Source organism: Coregonus clupeaformis, chromosome 30, assembly GCF_020615455.1.
Source record: "Coregonus clupeaformis isolate EN_2021a chromosome 30, ASM2061545v1, whole genome shotgun sequence".
In the NCBI taxonomy this organism is placed as follows: domain Eukaryota; kingdom Metazoa; phylum Chordata; class Actinopteri; order Salmoniformes; family Salmonidae; genus Coregonus; species Coregonus clupeaformis.
This window is the reverse complement of record NC_059221.1, coordinates 5,400,252-5,418,526: the sequence shown is the minus strand read 5'-3', so window position 1 is coordinate 5,418,526 and position 18,275 is coordinate 5,400,252. Positions and strand designations below refer to the sequence as shown.

Below are 18,275 nucleotides of genomic sequence, written 5' to 3'. Positions count from 1 at the left end.
CCACACCATGAAAAGATGATGAAACAACTTATTTCTTCAATACCATTTCAGTCTATTACACTTTTTAATAGAGCACTTTATAAGGTTATAGAAATGTTTTCTACTGCGTGAAGGCGCAGGAAAAAATTGGTGCGACCTAATCATCGGCTGGTGCCACCAACTGAAAAACTAGTCTGGAGCCCTGCCTTGAATAACCCAGGCCATTTTTTGTTGCTACATACAACATAATTGACAGAATCATTCCTCTTAGGAAATCGAAAATGAAGGATATGAAGAGCCTCCATCGGAACTCAAATATACACTATATTTACAAAAGTATATGGACACCCCTTCAAATCACACCGGTCGCTGATAGGTGTATAAAATCGAGCACACAACCATGCAATCTCCATAGACAAACATTGGCAGTAGCATGGCCTTACTGAAGAGCTCGTTTTGGACCTTACTTAGTCCCTCACTGTTTCAGTCTGTTTTCCTTCCATTTGATGACTAATGAACAGGACTAGAGCCCGACCGATATACTAGTTCACTGATATTTCTGGACGATATTGGCCTTTTATGGCTATATTAGTAACGGTCGATAATTTCACCGAAAACCAATATTCAATAAAAAGGATGAAAAAAGGGAATATCATGCTTATCTGAACAGATGGCCATTCTCATGTCAAAAAATCTACATTTGAAGCATATTTCTTGGACAATTGTGCTCTTTTGGATGGGAATTTTTGAGAATTCAGTGTGGAAAAAGGACACTAATTTCCACGCTGTTTAGAGCCCCCCCCCCCGGTCGACTCTAAACAGGACCCTGCTGTGTATGCGAATGGAGTTTGTTACCTTTGACTTTGAGTCCTCCATCGTTGTCCGAGTCGCTGTCAGACTCAAAGAGATCCTTGAACTCCTTCTTGTCCACAGCCTTCTTCTCCTGAATCTTCCTGCGTTTGATTTCAGGGAGATCCAAGTCTTCCATCTTAAATCGAGAGAGGAATCGTCAATATGCAGTTCCTTTTCAAAATGTAGTGTTATGGAAAACTTTGATTTGGGACCAGGTGATTTAGGACCATGTATGACAACGAGACCATTGCTCAAGATTCAGAACATGCAGCAAAGTCACTTATACAAAACACTTTACAGATATCTAGGGTTAACACTCACCAGAAGAAAGCCTAGGGCCACATTGACAAACTTTTTAAGAAGAAAATTTATTGGCCTACACCTGAGTTTGTTTACTAAAACTACTGGAAATTGTAGAGAACTGACCACACTGAAAAACTAATAAACAACCAAATTCTTAAGATGTGTGCATGAACCTTTTGCCCCAATCTCTCATTGACAACAATGCATTATCTACTCACACTTTCCAAGTTACATGTATAGTTCATTAAATAGGATCAGGTCGTTAACTCATTTGAATTAATGTCCTGAAAATACTGTCTTTGGCCCTAAAGCGGTTACTATGTTGATTGGTGTGTGTCTGATAGTTACCCTCTCCTTCCCAGAGATCTCCAGCTGGATCTCCTTCTCCCTCAGCTTCTTCCACTGGCTGTAGTACCTGGTAAGGGGAGTGCCTTCCTCCGCAGTCTGCTTCTCCCACTTTGCCTGTACACACACACACAAACAACAGCATGAAACACACTTGTTAAAACAGCCACTCTACGTTTGTGTGTGTTTTGAGGTATTACTGTCTAGCAGTGCAAGGGTGCTAATTTTTTTCCTAATATCTGATTCAATCAAAACGTTGGGGTATTCTGGTGTACTTTCATTGCAATCTAGATTTCAAAACATTATTTGCTTCGTTAGCGAGCTCGGTAAGCCGTCGCCCACTGCCGCCTCAACACAACTAGAAGGGAGAGAAAAGGGGAGAGAGAAAGACAGACAGATCACAAGAGAGACAGAGAGAGAAAGATGAAAGAGAGAGGAGAGGCTGAAAGAGGAGACTTGGAGGATTTACGCCAGTCCTTCCCCTAAAGATCTTTGCGGATGGTATTGATCAGGCCCAATAGGATTATCTGACCTCCAAATCCAATAGACTGTATAGACCGCGGCTTCCTTCGTCGGTTAGCTAAACCTATTTACGACAATTTGCAGTGGCGGTTATTAGGCTGGTCCCTGGCACAAAGAGGAGAGGACGTGAACAGAAAAAGAGCAAAGGCTTTTGAAAACACTTCAAACCCAGACAAAACGCTAACCGGATTATGGGTAATATTTTGGCTTTACCGTTCTCTCACACCTGGTCTACCTACTTGGGTAATTGGGCAAAAACCCTTTCGCTCAAAATATATATATAAAAAGCATAGGCCTACTAAGAAAACATATATTTAGGCTTCAGTTCAGACACATTCAAATGTGATCTGAGGACAAGGAAACACCGTTTTCAGTAGCATGTTTTATAAATATTAAAAACTGAAAGATAGACTGAAAGATAATACTAAAATGCTTGAATGTACACTCACGATGCTACAAGGCACACTCAATGCTTCAATTACCGGTACAACTCTCCGGCATATCCAATAACTAGTGCTCACTCCGTGTGGTTCTGAATATTGTATTTCTACTGTACAGTAGAGCGAGGGTAGGGGGTAACCATTAATTAGGCTAACTCTTAGTTTGGGTGAGGTGTAGGGGGTGTTTTGGTGTCTGGGGCCAGAGGGGAGCGATGTCCTTTCCACGGCAGCCTGAAACGTGCCTGTACCCGGCCATGGTGACAGGCTCCTCTGGGCTGGGAGCCGTGGCGATAGGCGCTGCCCCCGGTGCCACGCTGTCTGTCTCTTGGTCTCTGCCGGCGAGCATGCACACACAGACTTCTCCAAGGCTAAATTACACAGAGACATCCCCTCTTTAATTTCACTCCTAAACGCTCTTAAATATTTATCACGGGTGCTGGGCGAGGCACTCAGTCAGGACTGGGTGGAGCAAAGCAACGCAGCCTTGGGAGTGTGTGTGTGTGTTTGGTGGGGCAGGTGGAGAGTGCATACAATGAGAGAGAGAACACACATTTCTGCACACAAAGACACGCACGCAAACCTTCGCTCATTAAGGTGAGGGGTGGGGGGGGGCGGCTGGTTCAAACCTATTAAGAACATTAATGACCACAGAGCCGTCCTTCAACCAGCGCCAGTGTTTACATAGGGATGTCTCCTCCAGCATTTCTTTCCCTTCCTCCGCTTCCTACTCAGGTTTCACTGCAGCGTGTGTAGCCTCTTATCTCCTCACTATCTGTGTGTAACGGACACAGCCAAAGGAGCGCTCAGGGGGTTAGGGGTCAGGCGGCGCATGATGGTTAAATGCTCTCAGCAGGAGGAGACCTTCACAGGCACTTCCTACGTTAGCTCTCCCAGACTGGTGTGCATATGTTTTGGGAAGGGGTTGTGCTGGGGGCGGGACTCATCTGGGCAGTGGTTGCTCCCCAACAGACTTCTGTGGGCGTGTGCATGCTGTCTTTTTTTGACCTGTTGGCACAATTGGACTCTCTTGGAGGGGGGCTATCTAAAATTGTTCTGTTCAGCTTCAAAGCTATTCTCAGAAACAATTAGTTAACTAATTGGAATGAAACAAACATGACTCAAGAATCAACCATTGATAAACCATCACGTGATTGAAGAAGCATCAGCCTTGGCTGCTGAAAAACTCGCAATGTCTGATAACTAGGACTGGGAATTGCCAGGGAGCTCACGATACTTAGGTGCCGATACGATATGTATTGCGATCCTCACGATTCTATATGTATTGCGATTCGGTACTGCAATTTTATTGATGTTACAAACATATTGCTCACTATATGTCTGCTCCAGAGAGACAAGAGAGCATGAGAAAATGAGTTTTGATCAGTCATGGAAATAAAAGTGCTGAAAACATGTTGGCTCCCTATTTAAAAACAAGATGCAGAACAAGCTATTGGATGCAAAATACAGGAGTATTGGCACAGGTACAGTCGACTAGCGCAAGCTAACGCTACCTTGCCACAAAGTATCGATATATACTGATCAAAAATATTTTTTAAGTATATAAACGCAACATGTAAAGTGTTGGTCCCATGTTTCATGAGCTGAAATAAAACATCACAGAAATTTTCCATATGCACAAAAAGCTTATTTCTGTCATTTTGTGCACAAATTTGTTTACATCCCTGTTAGTGAGCATTTCTCCTTTGTCTGTAATAAAGCCATTTTGTGCGGAAAAACTCATTCTGATTGGCTTGGCCTGGCTCCCCAGGCACACCCATGGCTGTGCCCCTGCCCAGTCATGTGATATCCATAGGTTTGGGCCTAATGAATTTAAATAAATTGACTGATTTCCTTATATGAACTGTAACTCCGTGAAATCGTTGAAATTGTTACAAGTTGTGTTTATATTTTTGTTCAGTATAATATCATATTTTTACCCACATCACTACTGATAAACCCCCCAATTCAAGCTGGAATATCATATAGGTACTTTCTATATACTGGGGGTAGCAGACAGAGGGACTGATGGGAAAGTGTGTGTGTGTGCTGAAGAGGTGAAATGAGGGCACTGGAACAGCAGCCCAGACGACCTGGCACTGACAGGCTCGCTCACGGGTGGGCGGACGCACACACACTTACACACAGCCAAACTCACCACGGCGGTTGCGTCGGCCACTCCAAAGGCGGCCCTCTGTCTCCGGGCTGTGATGTGGCCGCTGTTCTCCTGTACCTTCTCCAAGAGCTGGCGGATCTGCTTGCAGTAATTGGCCACTTTGCATTCCTTCAGGAAGGCTTTCAGCTGTGGAGCGGCGGAGGACAGGAAGACAGAAAAAAAAAAAAAGAGGGAGGAAGAGAGAAAAACTGTAAATAATAATCTAGTCTGGTGCTTGTCTTTTCCCTCTGGACTGTGTCGTCGATACTCTGTGCCCAGTGTGTGTGTGTGTAGCAACAGTAAAGGCTAAGAGTACAAGAAGAACTCCGTCATGCAGTCTGGAAGAGGGCGAAGGAAGAGGAGGACTTCAGTGACTGTTTACTTTGGTGAGGGCAGATTCTGACTTCGTGGGTCGGTTGGCTGAGGAAGTGGGCTCAGTGGTCGGTCGCCAGGGCCGTAAAAACAACTGACCATTTAGCAAATGTGTAAAATAAAAAAAGGCAAGTGTCCATCGTGTGGGGAGGTGAGACGAGGTATGGTGGTGGTATTACCTGGATGATGGTGGGCAGGGCCAGCTCTGGGAAGCCAATGGAGAAGGCCTGAGAGTGGAAGTACTCCAGGATGAGGTCATACATCTGTTCTAGCAGCCCATCCTGAAACAACAACAACAAACTCAGAAACATTGAAATGTTATTGTCACGTCACATTCAAGAGACTTGTTGGGTAAAATAACCTATAAGAACCAATGTGTGTGTGTGTGTGTGTGTGTGTGTGGGGGGGGTCGCAATTCTGTCTGAAACTTGATTACAAACAGGGACACCTTAGCGCACTAACACCAATCCTTATGTTACGTCTCACACACACACACACGTTACGGATCACAGCTATTTATGTGTTAAAACAGTGTTCCAGCTGTTGCTTATTCCACAAGTTTCCACCGGCTATGACGGCGAAATGCCTATTTACTGTTCCATCCACTGTCTCATCAGCCCAGCCACGCAATTTATAAAATTCATCTTCACTGTAAAAAGCATCTAAACATCGAGTACATTTACATGAACACTTATACAGTGGCTTGCAAAAGTATTCACCCCCCTTGGCATTTCTCCTATTTTGTTGCCTTACAACCTGGAATTAAAATAAATTTTTTGGAGGGGTTTGTATCATTTGATTTACACAACATGCCTACCACAAACAAGAAATAACTTGAGCGTGCATAACTATTCACCCCCACAAAGTCAATAATTTGTAGAGCCACCTTTTTCAGCAATTACAGCTGCAAGTCTCTTCGGGTATGTCTCTATAAGCTTGGCACATCTAGCCACTGGGATTTTTGCCCATTCTTCAAGGCAAAACTGCTCCAGCTCCTTCAAGTTGGATGGGTTCCGCTGGTGTACAGCAATCTTTAAGTCATACCACAGAGGTCTGGGCTTAGACTAGGCCATTCCAAGACATTTAAATGTTTCCCCTTAAACCACTCGAGTGTTGCTTTAGCAGTATACTTAGGGTCATTGTCCTGCTGGAAGGTGAACCTCCGTCCCAGGCTCAAATCTCTGGAAGACTGAAACAGGTTTCCCTCAAGAATTTCCCTGTATTTAGCGCCATCCATCATTCCTTCAATTCTGACCAGTTTCCCAGTCCCTGCCGATGAAAAACATCCCCACAGCATGATGCTGCCACCACCATTCTTCACTGTGGGGATGGTGTTCTTGGGGTGATGAGGTGTTGGGTTTGCGCCAGACATAGCGTTTTCCTTGATGGCCAAAAAGCTCTATTTTAGTCTCATCTGACCAGAGTACCTTCTTCCATATGTTTGGGGAGTCTCCCACATGCCTTTTGGCGAACACCAAACATGTTTGCTTATTTTTTACTTTAAGCAATGGCTTTTTTTCTGGCCACTCTTCCGTAAAGCCCAGCTCTGTGGAGTGTACGGCTTAAAGTGGTCCTATGGACAGATACTCCAATCTCCGCTGTGGAGCTTTGCAGCTCCTTCTGGGTTATCTTTGGTCTCTTTGTTGCCTCTCTGATTAATGCTCTCCTTGCCTGGTCCGTGAGTTATGGTGGGCGGCCCTCTCTTGGCAGGTTTGTTGTGGTGTCATATTCTTTCCATTTTTTTTATAATGGATTTTAAAAAATGGTGCTCCGTGGGATGTTCAAAGTTTCTGATATTTTTTTTATACCCAAACCTGATCTGTACTTCTCCACAACTTTGTCCCTGACCTGTTTGGAGAGCTCCTTGGTCTTCATGGTGCTGCTTGCTTGGTGGTGCCCCTTGCTTAGTGGTGTTGCAGACTCTGGGGCCTTTCAGGTGTATATATACACTGAGATCATTTGATAGATCATGTGACACTTAGTTAAATTAAGTCCACCTGTGTGCAATCTAAGTATGTGACTTCTGAAGGTAATTGGTTGCACCAGATCTTATTTAGGGGCTTCATAGCAAAGGGGGTGAATACATATGCATGCACCACTTTTACGTTATTTATTTTGTAGATTTTTTTTAAACAAGTTATTTTTTTTCATTTCACTTCACCAATTTTGACTATTTTGTGTATGTCCATTACATGAAATCCCCCCCCAAAATCCATTTAAATTACAGGTTGTAATGCAACAAAATAGGAAAAACGCCAAGGGGGATGAATACTTTTGCAAGGCACTGGAATTCGATATTAAACTGATTATGGCAGTAGGCAGATTATGCAATAGTCATGTAAACGCCTTACTCTGCTTATCTTAAATCAGCGTAAAGTCAAAATCGAAGTAAGCATACGTGGATTAAAACACCTGGTTTTCGGAGATTATCTTTCGAATTATTAGGACTAGTGTCTTAAAATCGGCATTCCAGCTGTGTATTTGATCTGCACATGTGCTAGCACCAGCCGAGCAAGCCTCCCTTTTTAGTGTGAGTGTAGTGAGTTCGGAACAACTTAGAAGTAGTTTTCACATACAAACTTTAGAAGAACTCAGAAATATTATTCCCAAAAATAACATTCGCTGTGGTAAAATGTTTATTTTGATCGCCGATTTTCTGCATTTATCAGAGTGCCATCAGGTAGCCTGATTTCAGATGTATGCATGTAAACACTTGCACTTGACTCTCCCAACACCCTAGCTCTGACTTTGCTGATAGCTAATTTATTGAGGAAAAGTGTACTTACTATGCCTGTGATGTGGTTGTCCCACCTAGCCATCTTAAGATGAATGCACTAACTTTGAGTCGCTCTGGATAAGAGTCTGCTAAATTACTAAAATGTAAGTGGGTGCTCAGGATGATAGACAAGTTTCCCAAGTAGATTTTTCCCAGTTGTATGTGGTAAATTCCCACTTGGTTCCAAACGCACCATGACACTGCCTCCTTCAGGGCCAGATGCTCAATTGTGACTCTCATAAAGGGGGCGTGTCTGTAGCGCGGTACACTCAGGGGTAATGTGATGGGCTGTCACTGTTAACACTCGGAATTCCATAACTACTAGAATGGCCATTCTGACTGTTGATATTTCAATTGTGTCAATATTCCATAATAAATTAATGCATTTATGTTAAAATAGGTCATAAGAAACCTCAGGACACCAAATGTTAATTGTAATCAGTCAGAAAATGTATTTATTGATCCAGAAGTAGCTGGACTGTAAATACTAAAAATAAGATGAGTGTATTTTCTGACTGTAAGACAACAATTACCTGACCAGCTAATGGCCCTTCCAAACTACACCTAAACTATATTGAAACTAATTTCACACATATAATAATAGATGTGGCCTGAAGACAAGATTAAATTGACAGTCTGATGGGCGACAATGTTAATCATTGTCAAATATCAAGAATTGACAAAGGGAACGAAGCTTACCAAAAAGCACTTCTTCCATATCATCCTACAGAGGTCAATGCAGGCCAGACGTTTTGATTGTCATACCCTATCAGAAAGAGCAGATGCCAAGGTTTCTAATTAACCTATTTGGTCCCCCCAAAAAACTCTACAAATTGTACAGATGGTCTCGGTTTCAAAACACAGTGCATTCGGGAAGTATTCAGACCCATTTACTTTTTCCACATTTTGTAAGGTTACAGCCTTATTCTAAAATTGATTATATACACTGCTCAAAAAAGGGAACACTAAAATAACACATCCTAGATCTGAATGAATGAAATAATCTTATTAAATACTTTTTTTCTTTACATAGTTGAATGTGCTGACAACAAAATCACACAAAAATTATCAATGGAAATCAAATGTATCAACCCATGGAGGTCTGGATTTGGAGTCACCCTCAAAATTAAAGTGGAAAACCACACTACAGGCTGAGCCAACTTTGATGTAATGTCCTTAAAACAAGTCAAAATGAGGCTCAGTAGTGTGTGTGGCCTCCACGTGCCTGTATGACCTCCCTACAACGCCTGGGCATGCTCCTGATGAGGTGGCGGATGGTCTCCTGAGGGATCTCCTCCCAGACCTGGACTAAAGCATCCGCCAACTCCTGGACAGTCTGTGGTGCAATGTGGCGTTGGTGGATGGAGCGAGACATAATGTCCCAGATGTGCTCAATTGGATTCAGGTCTGGGGAACGGGCGGGCCAGTCCATAGCATCAATGCCTTCCTCTTGTAGGAACTGCTGACACACTCCAGCCACATGAGGTCTAGCATTGTCTTGCATTAGGAGGAAACCAGGGCCAACCGCACCAGCATATGGTCTCACAAGGGGTCTGAGGATCTCATCTCGGTACCTAATGGCAGTCAGGCTACCTCTGGCGAGCACATGGAGGGCTGTGCGGCCCCCCAAAGAAATGCCACCCCACACCATGACTGACCCACCGCCAAACCGGTCATGCTGGAGGATGTTGCAGGCAGCAGAACGTTCTCCACGGCGTCTCCAGACTCTGTCACATCTGTCACGTGCTCAGTGTGAACCTGCTTTCATCTGTGAAGAGCACAGAGCGCCAGTGGCGAATTTGCCAATCTTGGTGTTCTCTGGCAAATGCCAAACGTCCTGCACGGTGTTGGGCTGTAAGCACAACCCCCACCTGTGGACGTCGGGCCCTCATACCACCCTCATGGAGTCTGTTTCTGACCGTTTGAGCAGACACATGCACATTTGTGGCCTGCTGGAGGTCATTTTGCAGGGCTCTGGCAGTGCTCCTCCTGCTCCTCCTTGCACAAAGGCGGAGGTAGCAGTCCTGCTGCTGGGTTGTTGCCCTCCTACGGCCTCATCCACGTCTCCTGATGTACTGGCCTGTCTCCTGGTAGCGCCTCCATGCTCTGGACACTACGCTGACAGACACAGCAAACCTTCTTGCCACAGCTCGCATTGATGTGCCATCCTGGATGAGCTGCACTACCTGAGCCACTTGTGTGGGTTGTAGACTCCGTCTCATGCTACCACTAGAGTGAAAGCACCGCCAGCATTCAAAAGTGACCAAAACATCAGCCAGGAAGCATAGGAACTGAGAAGTGGTCTGTGGTCACCACCTGCAAAAGCAGTCCTTTATTGGGGGTGTCTTGCTAATTGCCTATAATTTCCACCTGTTGTCTATTCCATTTGCACAACAGCATGTGAAATTTATTGTCAATCAGTGTTGCTTCCTAAGTGGACAGTTTGATTTCACAGAAGTGTGATTGACTTAGAGTTACATTGTGTTGTTTAAGTGTTCCCTTTATTTTTTTGAGCAGTGTAGTTTTTTTCCCCCCCTCATCAAATCGACACAATACTCCATAATGACAAAGCAAAAACAGTTTTTGAAATTCTTGCTGATTTATTAACAAAAACTGAAATATCACATTTACGTAAGTATTCAGACCCTTTACTCAGTACTTTGTTGAAGCCCATTTGGCAGCAATTACAGCCAAGTCTTCTTGGGTATGAAGCTACAAGCTTGGCACACCTGTATTTGGGGAGTTTTTCCCCATTCTTCTCTGCAGATCCTCTCAAGCTCTGTCAGGTTGGATGGGGAGCGCCGCTGCACAGCTATTTTCAGGTCTCTCCACTCAAGGACATTCAGAGACTTGTCCCGAAGCCACTCCTGCGTTGTCTTGGCTGTGTGCTTAGGGTCGTTGTCCTGTTGGAAGGTGAACCTTTGCCCCAGTCTGAAGTCCTGAGTGCTCTGGAGCAGGTTTTCATCAAGGATCTCTCTGTACTTTGCTCCGTTCATCTTTCCCTCGATCCTGACTAGTCTTCTAGTCCCTGCCGCTGAAAAACATCCCCACAGCAAGATGCTGCCACCACCATGCTTCACCGTAGGGATGGTGCCAGGTTTCCTCCAGATGTGACGCTTGGCATTCAGGCCAAAGAGTTCAATCTTGGTTTCATCAAACCAGAGAATCTTGTTTCCTTTAGGTGCCTTTTGGCAAACTCCAAGCAGGCTGTCATGTGCCTTTTACTGAGGAGTGGCTTCCGGCTGGCAACTCTACCATAAAGGTCTGATTGGTGGAGTGCTGCAGAGATTGTTGTTCTTCTGGAAGGTTCTCCCATCTCCACAGAGGAACGCTGGAGCACTGTCAGAATGACCATCAGGTTCTTGGTCACCTTCCTGGGCAGCCAGCTCTAGGAAGAGTCTTGGTGGTTCCAAACTTCTTCCATTTAAGAATGATGAAGGCCACTGTGTTCAATGCTGCAGAAATTTTATGGTACCCTTCCCGAGATCTGTGCCTACATACAATTCCTTCAACCTCATGGCTTGGTGGGCCCTTATATAGACAGGTGTGTGCCTGTTACCACAGGTGGACTGAAATCAAGTTGTAGAAACGTCTCAAGAATGATCAATGAAAATAGGATGCACCTGAGCTCAATTTCAAGTCTCATAGCAAAGGGTCTGAATACTTATGTAAATATGTTTATTTTTATATATATTTACAAAGAATTCTAAAAACCTGTTTTTTGCTTTGTCATTATGGGGTATTGTGTGTAGATTGATGAGGAGTTTTTATTGATTTAATCCATTTTAGAATAAGGCTGTAATGTAACAAAATGTGGAAAAGGGGAAGGGGTCTGAATACTTTGCGAATGCACTGTATAGCAGTCCACTGAATTGAAGCAGTCTTATTACTTGGAGTAGGCTACACAGTGAGAGCGTGCATAATTTATAATGGCAAGACCAAGACTAATGGATGCACATGCTGTGTTAGCGTTGCGACAAGATCTGAATGAAAACAACTCCGATGGCGGGGATGAAACAGATCATGACATCTCTGATGATGATTATTCTGATTCATGCTGAACAGCTTTCTATATCTGGGAAAGGATCCATACTAGGCAGCAGGTGAGCGAGTGTCCAATAACGTTTCGGATCAGATGGCACAGCTGTACTCGTGAAAGGAGGAACTCGCCGCTGGCCTGTTGCTGTGCTCTACAATATGCTTGACTTGGCCGCTATCAATGCACACGTGTTGTTCAAGCAGTGCATGAACAACACCGTGAACAGGAGAGACTTCATCATAAGTCTGGCACTACCTGAGAGACATATAAGGGCCAAAGCAGCAGCCAAGATTCCACGCGAGCCATTGCGCACAGCTCCCGGGAGGAGAAACTCCCAGGTGGGCAGATGCACTCGGAACAGAACCAACAACACCTGTTTCAGCTGCAAGTAACTTGTTTGTGGGAAGTGTAGAAATCAAGTGAAAGTGACAAAGATTTGTGGTGATTGTTAGGAAAAGGGTCGAGTCATGCGTCCTCCAAAACATGACCCGCCAAACTGCGCTCCTTAACATCTGCCCGCTTAAACCGGAAACCAGCCGCACCAATGTGTCGGAGGAAACACAGTTCAACTGATGACCGAAGTCAGCCTGCAGGCACCGGCCCGCCACAAGGAGTCGCTAGAGCGCGATGAGCCAAGTAAAGCCCCCCCGGCCAAACCCTCCCTTAACCCGGACGGCACTGGGCCAAATGTGCGCCGCACATTTGACTCCCGGTGTTCACATTTGACTCCCAAATGACTCCCGGTCACGGCCGGTTATGACACAGCCTGGGATCAAATCCGGGTCAGTAGTGACGACTCAAGCACTGCGATGCAGTGCCTTAGACCGCTGCCCCACTCGGGAGGCCCCTCCTACATTTTTCAACTTAGGCGCACATGTGCTCCTTGTAAGAAAATTCAGCGTAGACCCCTGCTTATGAAAAGGTTATTATGTTATTTAAATATATTTACATTTCATATTCTAATGTTACCCAACACCTTAAAACACAACCAAATGACACTGGCATGAAGGGGGGTCCAACAAGGCCAGGCTTTTCTAGTTAAATTAATTTATTAGACTGGCGGCTATTGGTACTCCTCGAGGCCCGGCTATTCTACTGTTAAATATACATACGGTCATTTTGACCGTCATGGCGCTTTGAGGATGAAATGCTCAGAAAGTTTGTATTTTATTATATTTATCTCAAAGCACTGCTAGAGTGTAAAATACACATATTTAGGAAAAGCCAGGGACAGGTGGGTAAAGGTTTTTATTGAAATGAAGTTATTGAAATTGAGAACTGTCAGATTGACCATCTTGGCTGTTCTAGTGTTAAGTAAGCGCAACACGGTGCATTGGCCAATTCATTGAAGGCTTTGTCTTGCTTATATAGAGCGGGTACTACCTGTTTGCTGAAATGGGTGCAAGAGGGAAGTTGGTAACGTGGCTCGAGTACTTTCACAAGGTGCTGAAACCCCTTATTCTCCACCACCGAGAATGGGCGTATATCCGCGGCTATAAACCAAAGACTGTAAAAAATATATAAACACAGCCTACCTATCGCTCTTGTAATTTCTTTGGCCCGGTCAGAATCAGCTGCCAAGGGTTGCTTAAATGCAGAAGATGTTGTGTTGTTGTTTCTTTGCGTTTCCAACTTACTGCGGTATACTGGGGTGATGTTGGCGTAAATGTGGCAACATATTTGAGGTGTTGGCAGCTGCATAGGCTACTCTCATTGAGTGTGGTGACATGCTGTTAATATTTTATCCACAACTCTCCATCGCCATTTGGGAAGCCAAATTGTTCCCAAACTGGAGATCTAAATAATGATGAATGGTGGATCCTCTAATTCTGGTTTATCGACCCCACCACTCGCCATCGTACAGAACTAGTTCTCGGCTGCTCCTCACAAAAGGACAGTTTAAAATGTGCCAATTAAAATTAGATTTTTGATTACAACGTGCTCAGATGTTTTAACGGAATAGCCTGAAATTTATTCTGCTCACAGCCTAGTGTTTTTTAATGTATTTTTAATGTATGTATTCATTCAGGTTCACAGTAAGTACAGATATGTGTACCGTTACGCCCCTAGATAAGAACATTGCCAACCTGCATGGCAACAGAACATTTTAGAACAAAAATACTTCACGACTGGGTCACGTCTCTGGCAACCTAACCGATAGAATGAAAGAGCAGCCGGTGGACAGGGTAGCAAAGTCGACAGGCTAGCATGCTGTTCAAACAGTTGGAGACGGACAGAAGGGTTTATTCATAACAATTAAACTGTTCTACCTTGCTAGCTAGCAAATATATCCAAGTTGGCTAGACTTTAAGCCGGGGGGGTTCTACTAAGCGAACATATGGAATTGTTTTAAGACGGTCATACAAAGGATCATTTAGCTATTTGATTTAGAATTTTAGGACCCCTTTAGGTATCAAAAAAATATATAATTAATTTCTGATGAAACATTTAATTTGGCCTTACTGCTATTAGCCCATAGAAACACACTGAATAACAGGTTCATACATGTCAGAGTCAAAAAATATCGAAAGGAAGTTTTAAAGTGTCTGTCCTATATCCAAGAGATAAGAAAGATCTGAATGTTTTACAAAGGCACTAAACTACTTCCATATATAAACTCAGCAAAAAAAGAAATGTCCTCTCACTGTCAACTGCACTTATTTTCAGCAAAATTAACATGTGTAGATATTTGTATGAACATAACAAGATTCAACAACAGAGACATAAACTGAACAAGTTCCACAGACATGTGACTAACAGAAATTGAATAATGTGTCCCTGAACAAAGGGTGGGTCAAAATCAAAAGTAAGTCAGTATCTGATGTGGCCACCAGCTGCATTAAGTACTGCAGTGCATCTCCTCCTCATGGACTGCACCAGATTAGCCAGTTCTTGCTGTGAGATGTTACCCCACTCTTCCACCAAGGCACCTGCAAGTTCCCGGACATTTCTGGGGGGGAATGGCCCTAGCCCTCATCCTCCGATCTAACAGGTCCCAGACGTGCTCAATGGGATTGAGATCCGGGCTCTTCGCTGGCCATGGCAGAACACTGACATTCCTGTCTTGCAGGAAATCATGCACAGACCGAGCAGTATGGCTGGTGGCATTGTCATGCTGGAGGGTCATGTCAGGATGAGCCTGCAGGAAGGGTACCACATGAGGGAGGAGGTTGTCTTCCCTGTAACGCACAGCGTTGAGATTGCCTGCAATGACAACCAGCTCAGTTCGATGATGCTGTGACACACCGCCACAGACCATGACGGACCCTCCACCTCCAAATCGATCCCGCTCCAGAGTACAGCCCTCGGTGTAACGCTCATTCCTTCAACGCTAAACGCGAATCCGACCATCACCCCTGGTGAGACAAAACCGCGACTCGTCAGTGAAGAGCACTTTTTGCCAGTTCTGTCTGGTCCAGCGACGGAGGGTTTGTGCCCATAGGCGACGTTGTTGCCGGTGATGTCTGGTGAGGACCTGCCTTACAACAGGCCTACCAGCCCTCAGTCCGGCCCCTCTCAGCCTATTGCGGACAGTCTGAGCACTGATGGAAGGATTGTGGATTCCTGGTGTAACTCGGGCAATTGTTGTTGCCATCCTGTACCTGTCCCGCAGGTGTGATGTTCGGATGTACCGATCCTGTGCAGGTGTTGTTACACGTGGTCTGCCACTGCGAGGACGATCAGCTGTCCGTCCTGTCTCCCTGTAGTGCTGTCTCACTGTACGGACATTGTAATTTATTGCCCTGGCCACATCTGCAGTCCTCATGCCTCCTTGCAGCATGCCTAAGGCATTTTTTCAGAGTCAGTAGAAAGGCCTCTTTAGTGTCCTAAGTTTTCATAATTCATACGAATTCTCTTTCAAAGACAGGGTCCTGAAAAAGGGACATTTCTTTTTTTGCTGAGTTTTCTTCCATTCACGAATCTTGTGGGTGTCCTAGAGCAAAACGGAGAACAGTGTGTAGACCAAACCGTTCGGACGCTACAGACGTTTTCGTGAGAAGACTGATTTCCAGGATGTCTCATGGTCTGACAAACACCACTGAAGCTCGGCCACCTTCCGCATCTGCGGTGGAAGGCCGCCATTGGCAGATGAGGTGATTTGAGACGCAGCCCATGAAAAAAAACAAGATATTTCCAGCTTAAACAGATGGACTTTGATGGGGATTTGTATTGTGCTAATTAGATATCTACAGGGGCGCGGAAATTGACTCTAGGGGGTTAAATATAAAGATTAGTTGGCTACTCACTAGCACGTGGGCTTGTGCTTGAGAGATTGTTAATGAGACCTGTGTTAATTTTCTATTATGCTTGCTACAAGAAGTTCATCATTATTAGTGAATGTGCATTATGCATGGTTCTAGTTAAATTTGTAACAAAAATGACATTTTCATTGGGTCTTATAAGTCCGGCAAGTAGCCTAGCGGTTAGAGCTCTGGGCCAGTAACCGAAAGGTCACTGGTTCGAATACCCGAGCCGACAAGCTGAAACATCTGTTGATGTGCCCTTGAGCAAGACACTTAACCCTAACTTGCTCCAGGGGCGGCGTACTACTATGGCTGACCCAGTAAAACAGCATGTTTCACTGCATCTACCTGGTGTATATGACAATAAAAAAAACATGTATTTATTTTTTATTGTGGAATGCTTATATTTATCCTAGGTATAATATCACAAGCCCTGCATTCATTAGATTATTGCTGACTGTTTGAAATGCAGTGTATTTTACCTTTTGTTGTACAACAAAGCTTATTTAGAGATAAATATTGTGAATCGCCCATAAGTGAGATCTTTAAAAAGATATGATTTATAGGCCATGTCGCCCTACCCCACGTTAAGATAACATTACCACCAGCTCATCCAAAAGACATGGTCCTCTTTTCCAAATGATTTGGCATGGGTCCGTCAACACGGCAGTTAGGCTATACATGGAATACAACACAGAGCGTATGACCGAATGTTCCAACCATTTGAGTTCTATTATGGTAATAACGCTCATTTCTGTGCTGTAGGCCAAACTAAGACCCATTGTCACAGTCTATTGTGGTAGTCGGTCACTCTCTACTTGATCTATTGGTCAGATAGGTGCTTGTTTATCCAGGTCTGGCAGTAGCAGGGTTGAGTCATGATACACTGACTGCACGGTAGAAGGAAATCGGTGGAGCCAACCCTAACGAGAGGAGTGCGAGGGATAATCCCAGAGGGCCTTGTGGCAATCCTCTTGGCAGAGACAACGAGCATTGCGACTTACGCCCGGGTAAGAGCCCCAGACATCCGCTTTCGCCCACTGCCCTTAATCCTCTTATGCACACACGGAGGGTAACACCCAGTGTCAGGGAAGAGTGTGAAAATAAATATTAGTTAGGGCCTGAGCCATGGAGCTCATCAGCTGCTCTTGTTGCCTTGTAAATGCCATCGTTATTATATTACACAGACAATAGGTTGAGTTGTGCACCATAATCTAATCTGGAATCTTTAGATATTTTTGTTAATTTAAGGGAGGGTGGAATTGTGAGGAATTGTTTAACGGTCATATAAATTATTAATCAAATCTGACTGGATTTTCATGAGGAAGTCCAGAAGAACTAATACAGTAAAAATATTTAACTAAAACTATGTGACGATGCAGGACAACGAGAGCCATTTTTACACAACTCCCGCAGGTTGATCTTAAAAGGACATCCTCTCTCACCCTGTAGACTTAGGCTACTCCAACAATAGACATCCTAAGATAGTTGCACATGCCCTCTAGACATGCTAAAATAGCTAGGGCTAAGAGAAATACCTGACCGATGATCTATCAGACTATCAATCCTTGTACAAAGGCACCAAGCCACACCATTGTAGGCACCACAATCTCGGCAACCATTATAAAACAGGTGCATCACCATAAGGTCTGCCAGAACAAGTCATAAAAATAACCCAGTTAAAGGAAAGGTGCACAGTAGAGCTGGGACAATAAACTGAAAATGACAGAAACCGACATTGCCTTCCTCTTACCAAAGCATTTTGCTTAAGTCGGTAATTTTCTGTGATTTTGCTACACAACGTTCCTGTAGATTGTTCTAAAACCATTATTTTGTCAACAGTAACAATGATGTTGATTCCTGCTATGAAAGTATCTGCCTGTCCCCGTTTCGCTGTCGGCTGCTGACTCACTCCCTCTCCCCACTGTGTGCACGGAAGAGGGAGAAATGCATTCTGAGAAGCAAATGACCTTTGCTCAAAACGCAATTGCGGGAAAAATAGTTTTCCAAGCAACTACTGTTGTTCTAGATACAGAGAGGAGAGTCACAGCTTTCTGTGATTTTTCCAGTTTATTAGATACACCACCACGCTCACAAAAAATGGTTTGCTCCTATAGACAGTGAGTCACGTGGCCGTGGCTTGCTATATAAAGCAGGCACACAGGCAATGAGGCATTCACTTAATGTTCAATTGAACGTTAGAATGTGCAAAACGTGTGACCTAAGCGACTTTGAGCGCGGTATGATCGTC

At 44.3% G+C, this 18,275-nt stretch overlaps 1 protein-coding gene across 1 annotated transcript in view; it reads right to left on the bottom strand.

The window, feature by feature from the left end:
* Positions 1 to 18,275, bottom strand: part of LOC121545945 (nucleolar complex protein 2 homolog) — a 52,239-nt gene that overhangs the window by 6,703 nt on the left and 27,261 nt on the right. The window contains exons 14-17 of the mRNA XM_041856881.2: positions 5,145 to 5,246; positions 4,597 to 4,740; positions 1,483 to 1,596; positions 835 to 967 (exon numbers count right to left, since the gene is read on the bottom strand). Coding sequence (XP_041712815.1) covers positions 835 to 967; positions 1,483 to 1,596; positions 4,597 to 4,740; positions 5,145 to 5,246 — 493 coding nt within the window. The remainder of the gene's footprint in view (positions 1 to 834; positions 968 to 1,482; positions 1,597 to 4,596; positions 4,741 to 5,144; positions 5,247 to 18,275) is intronic.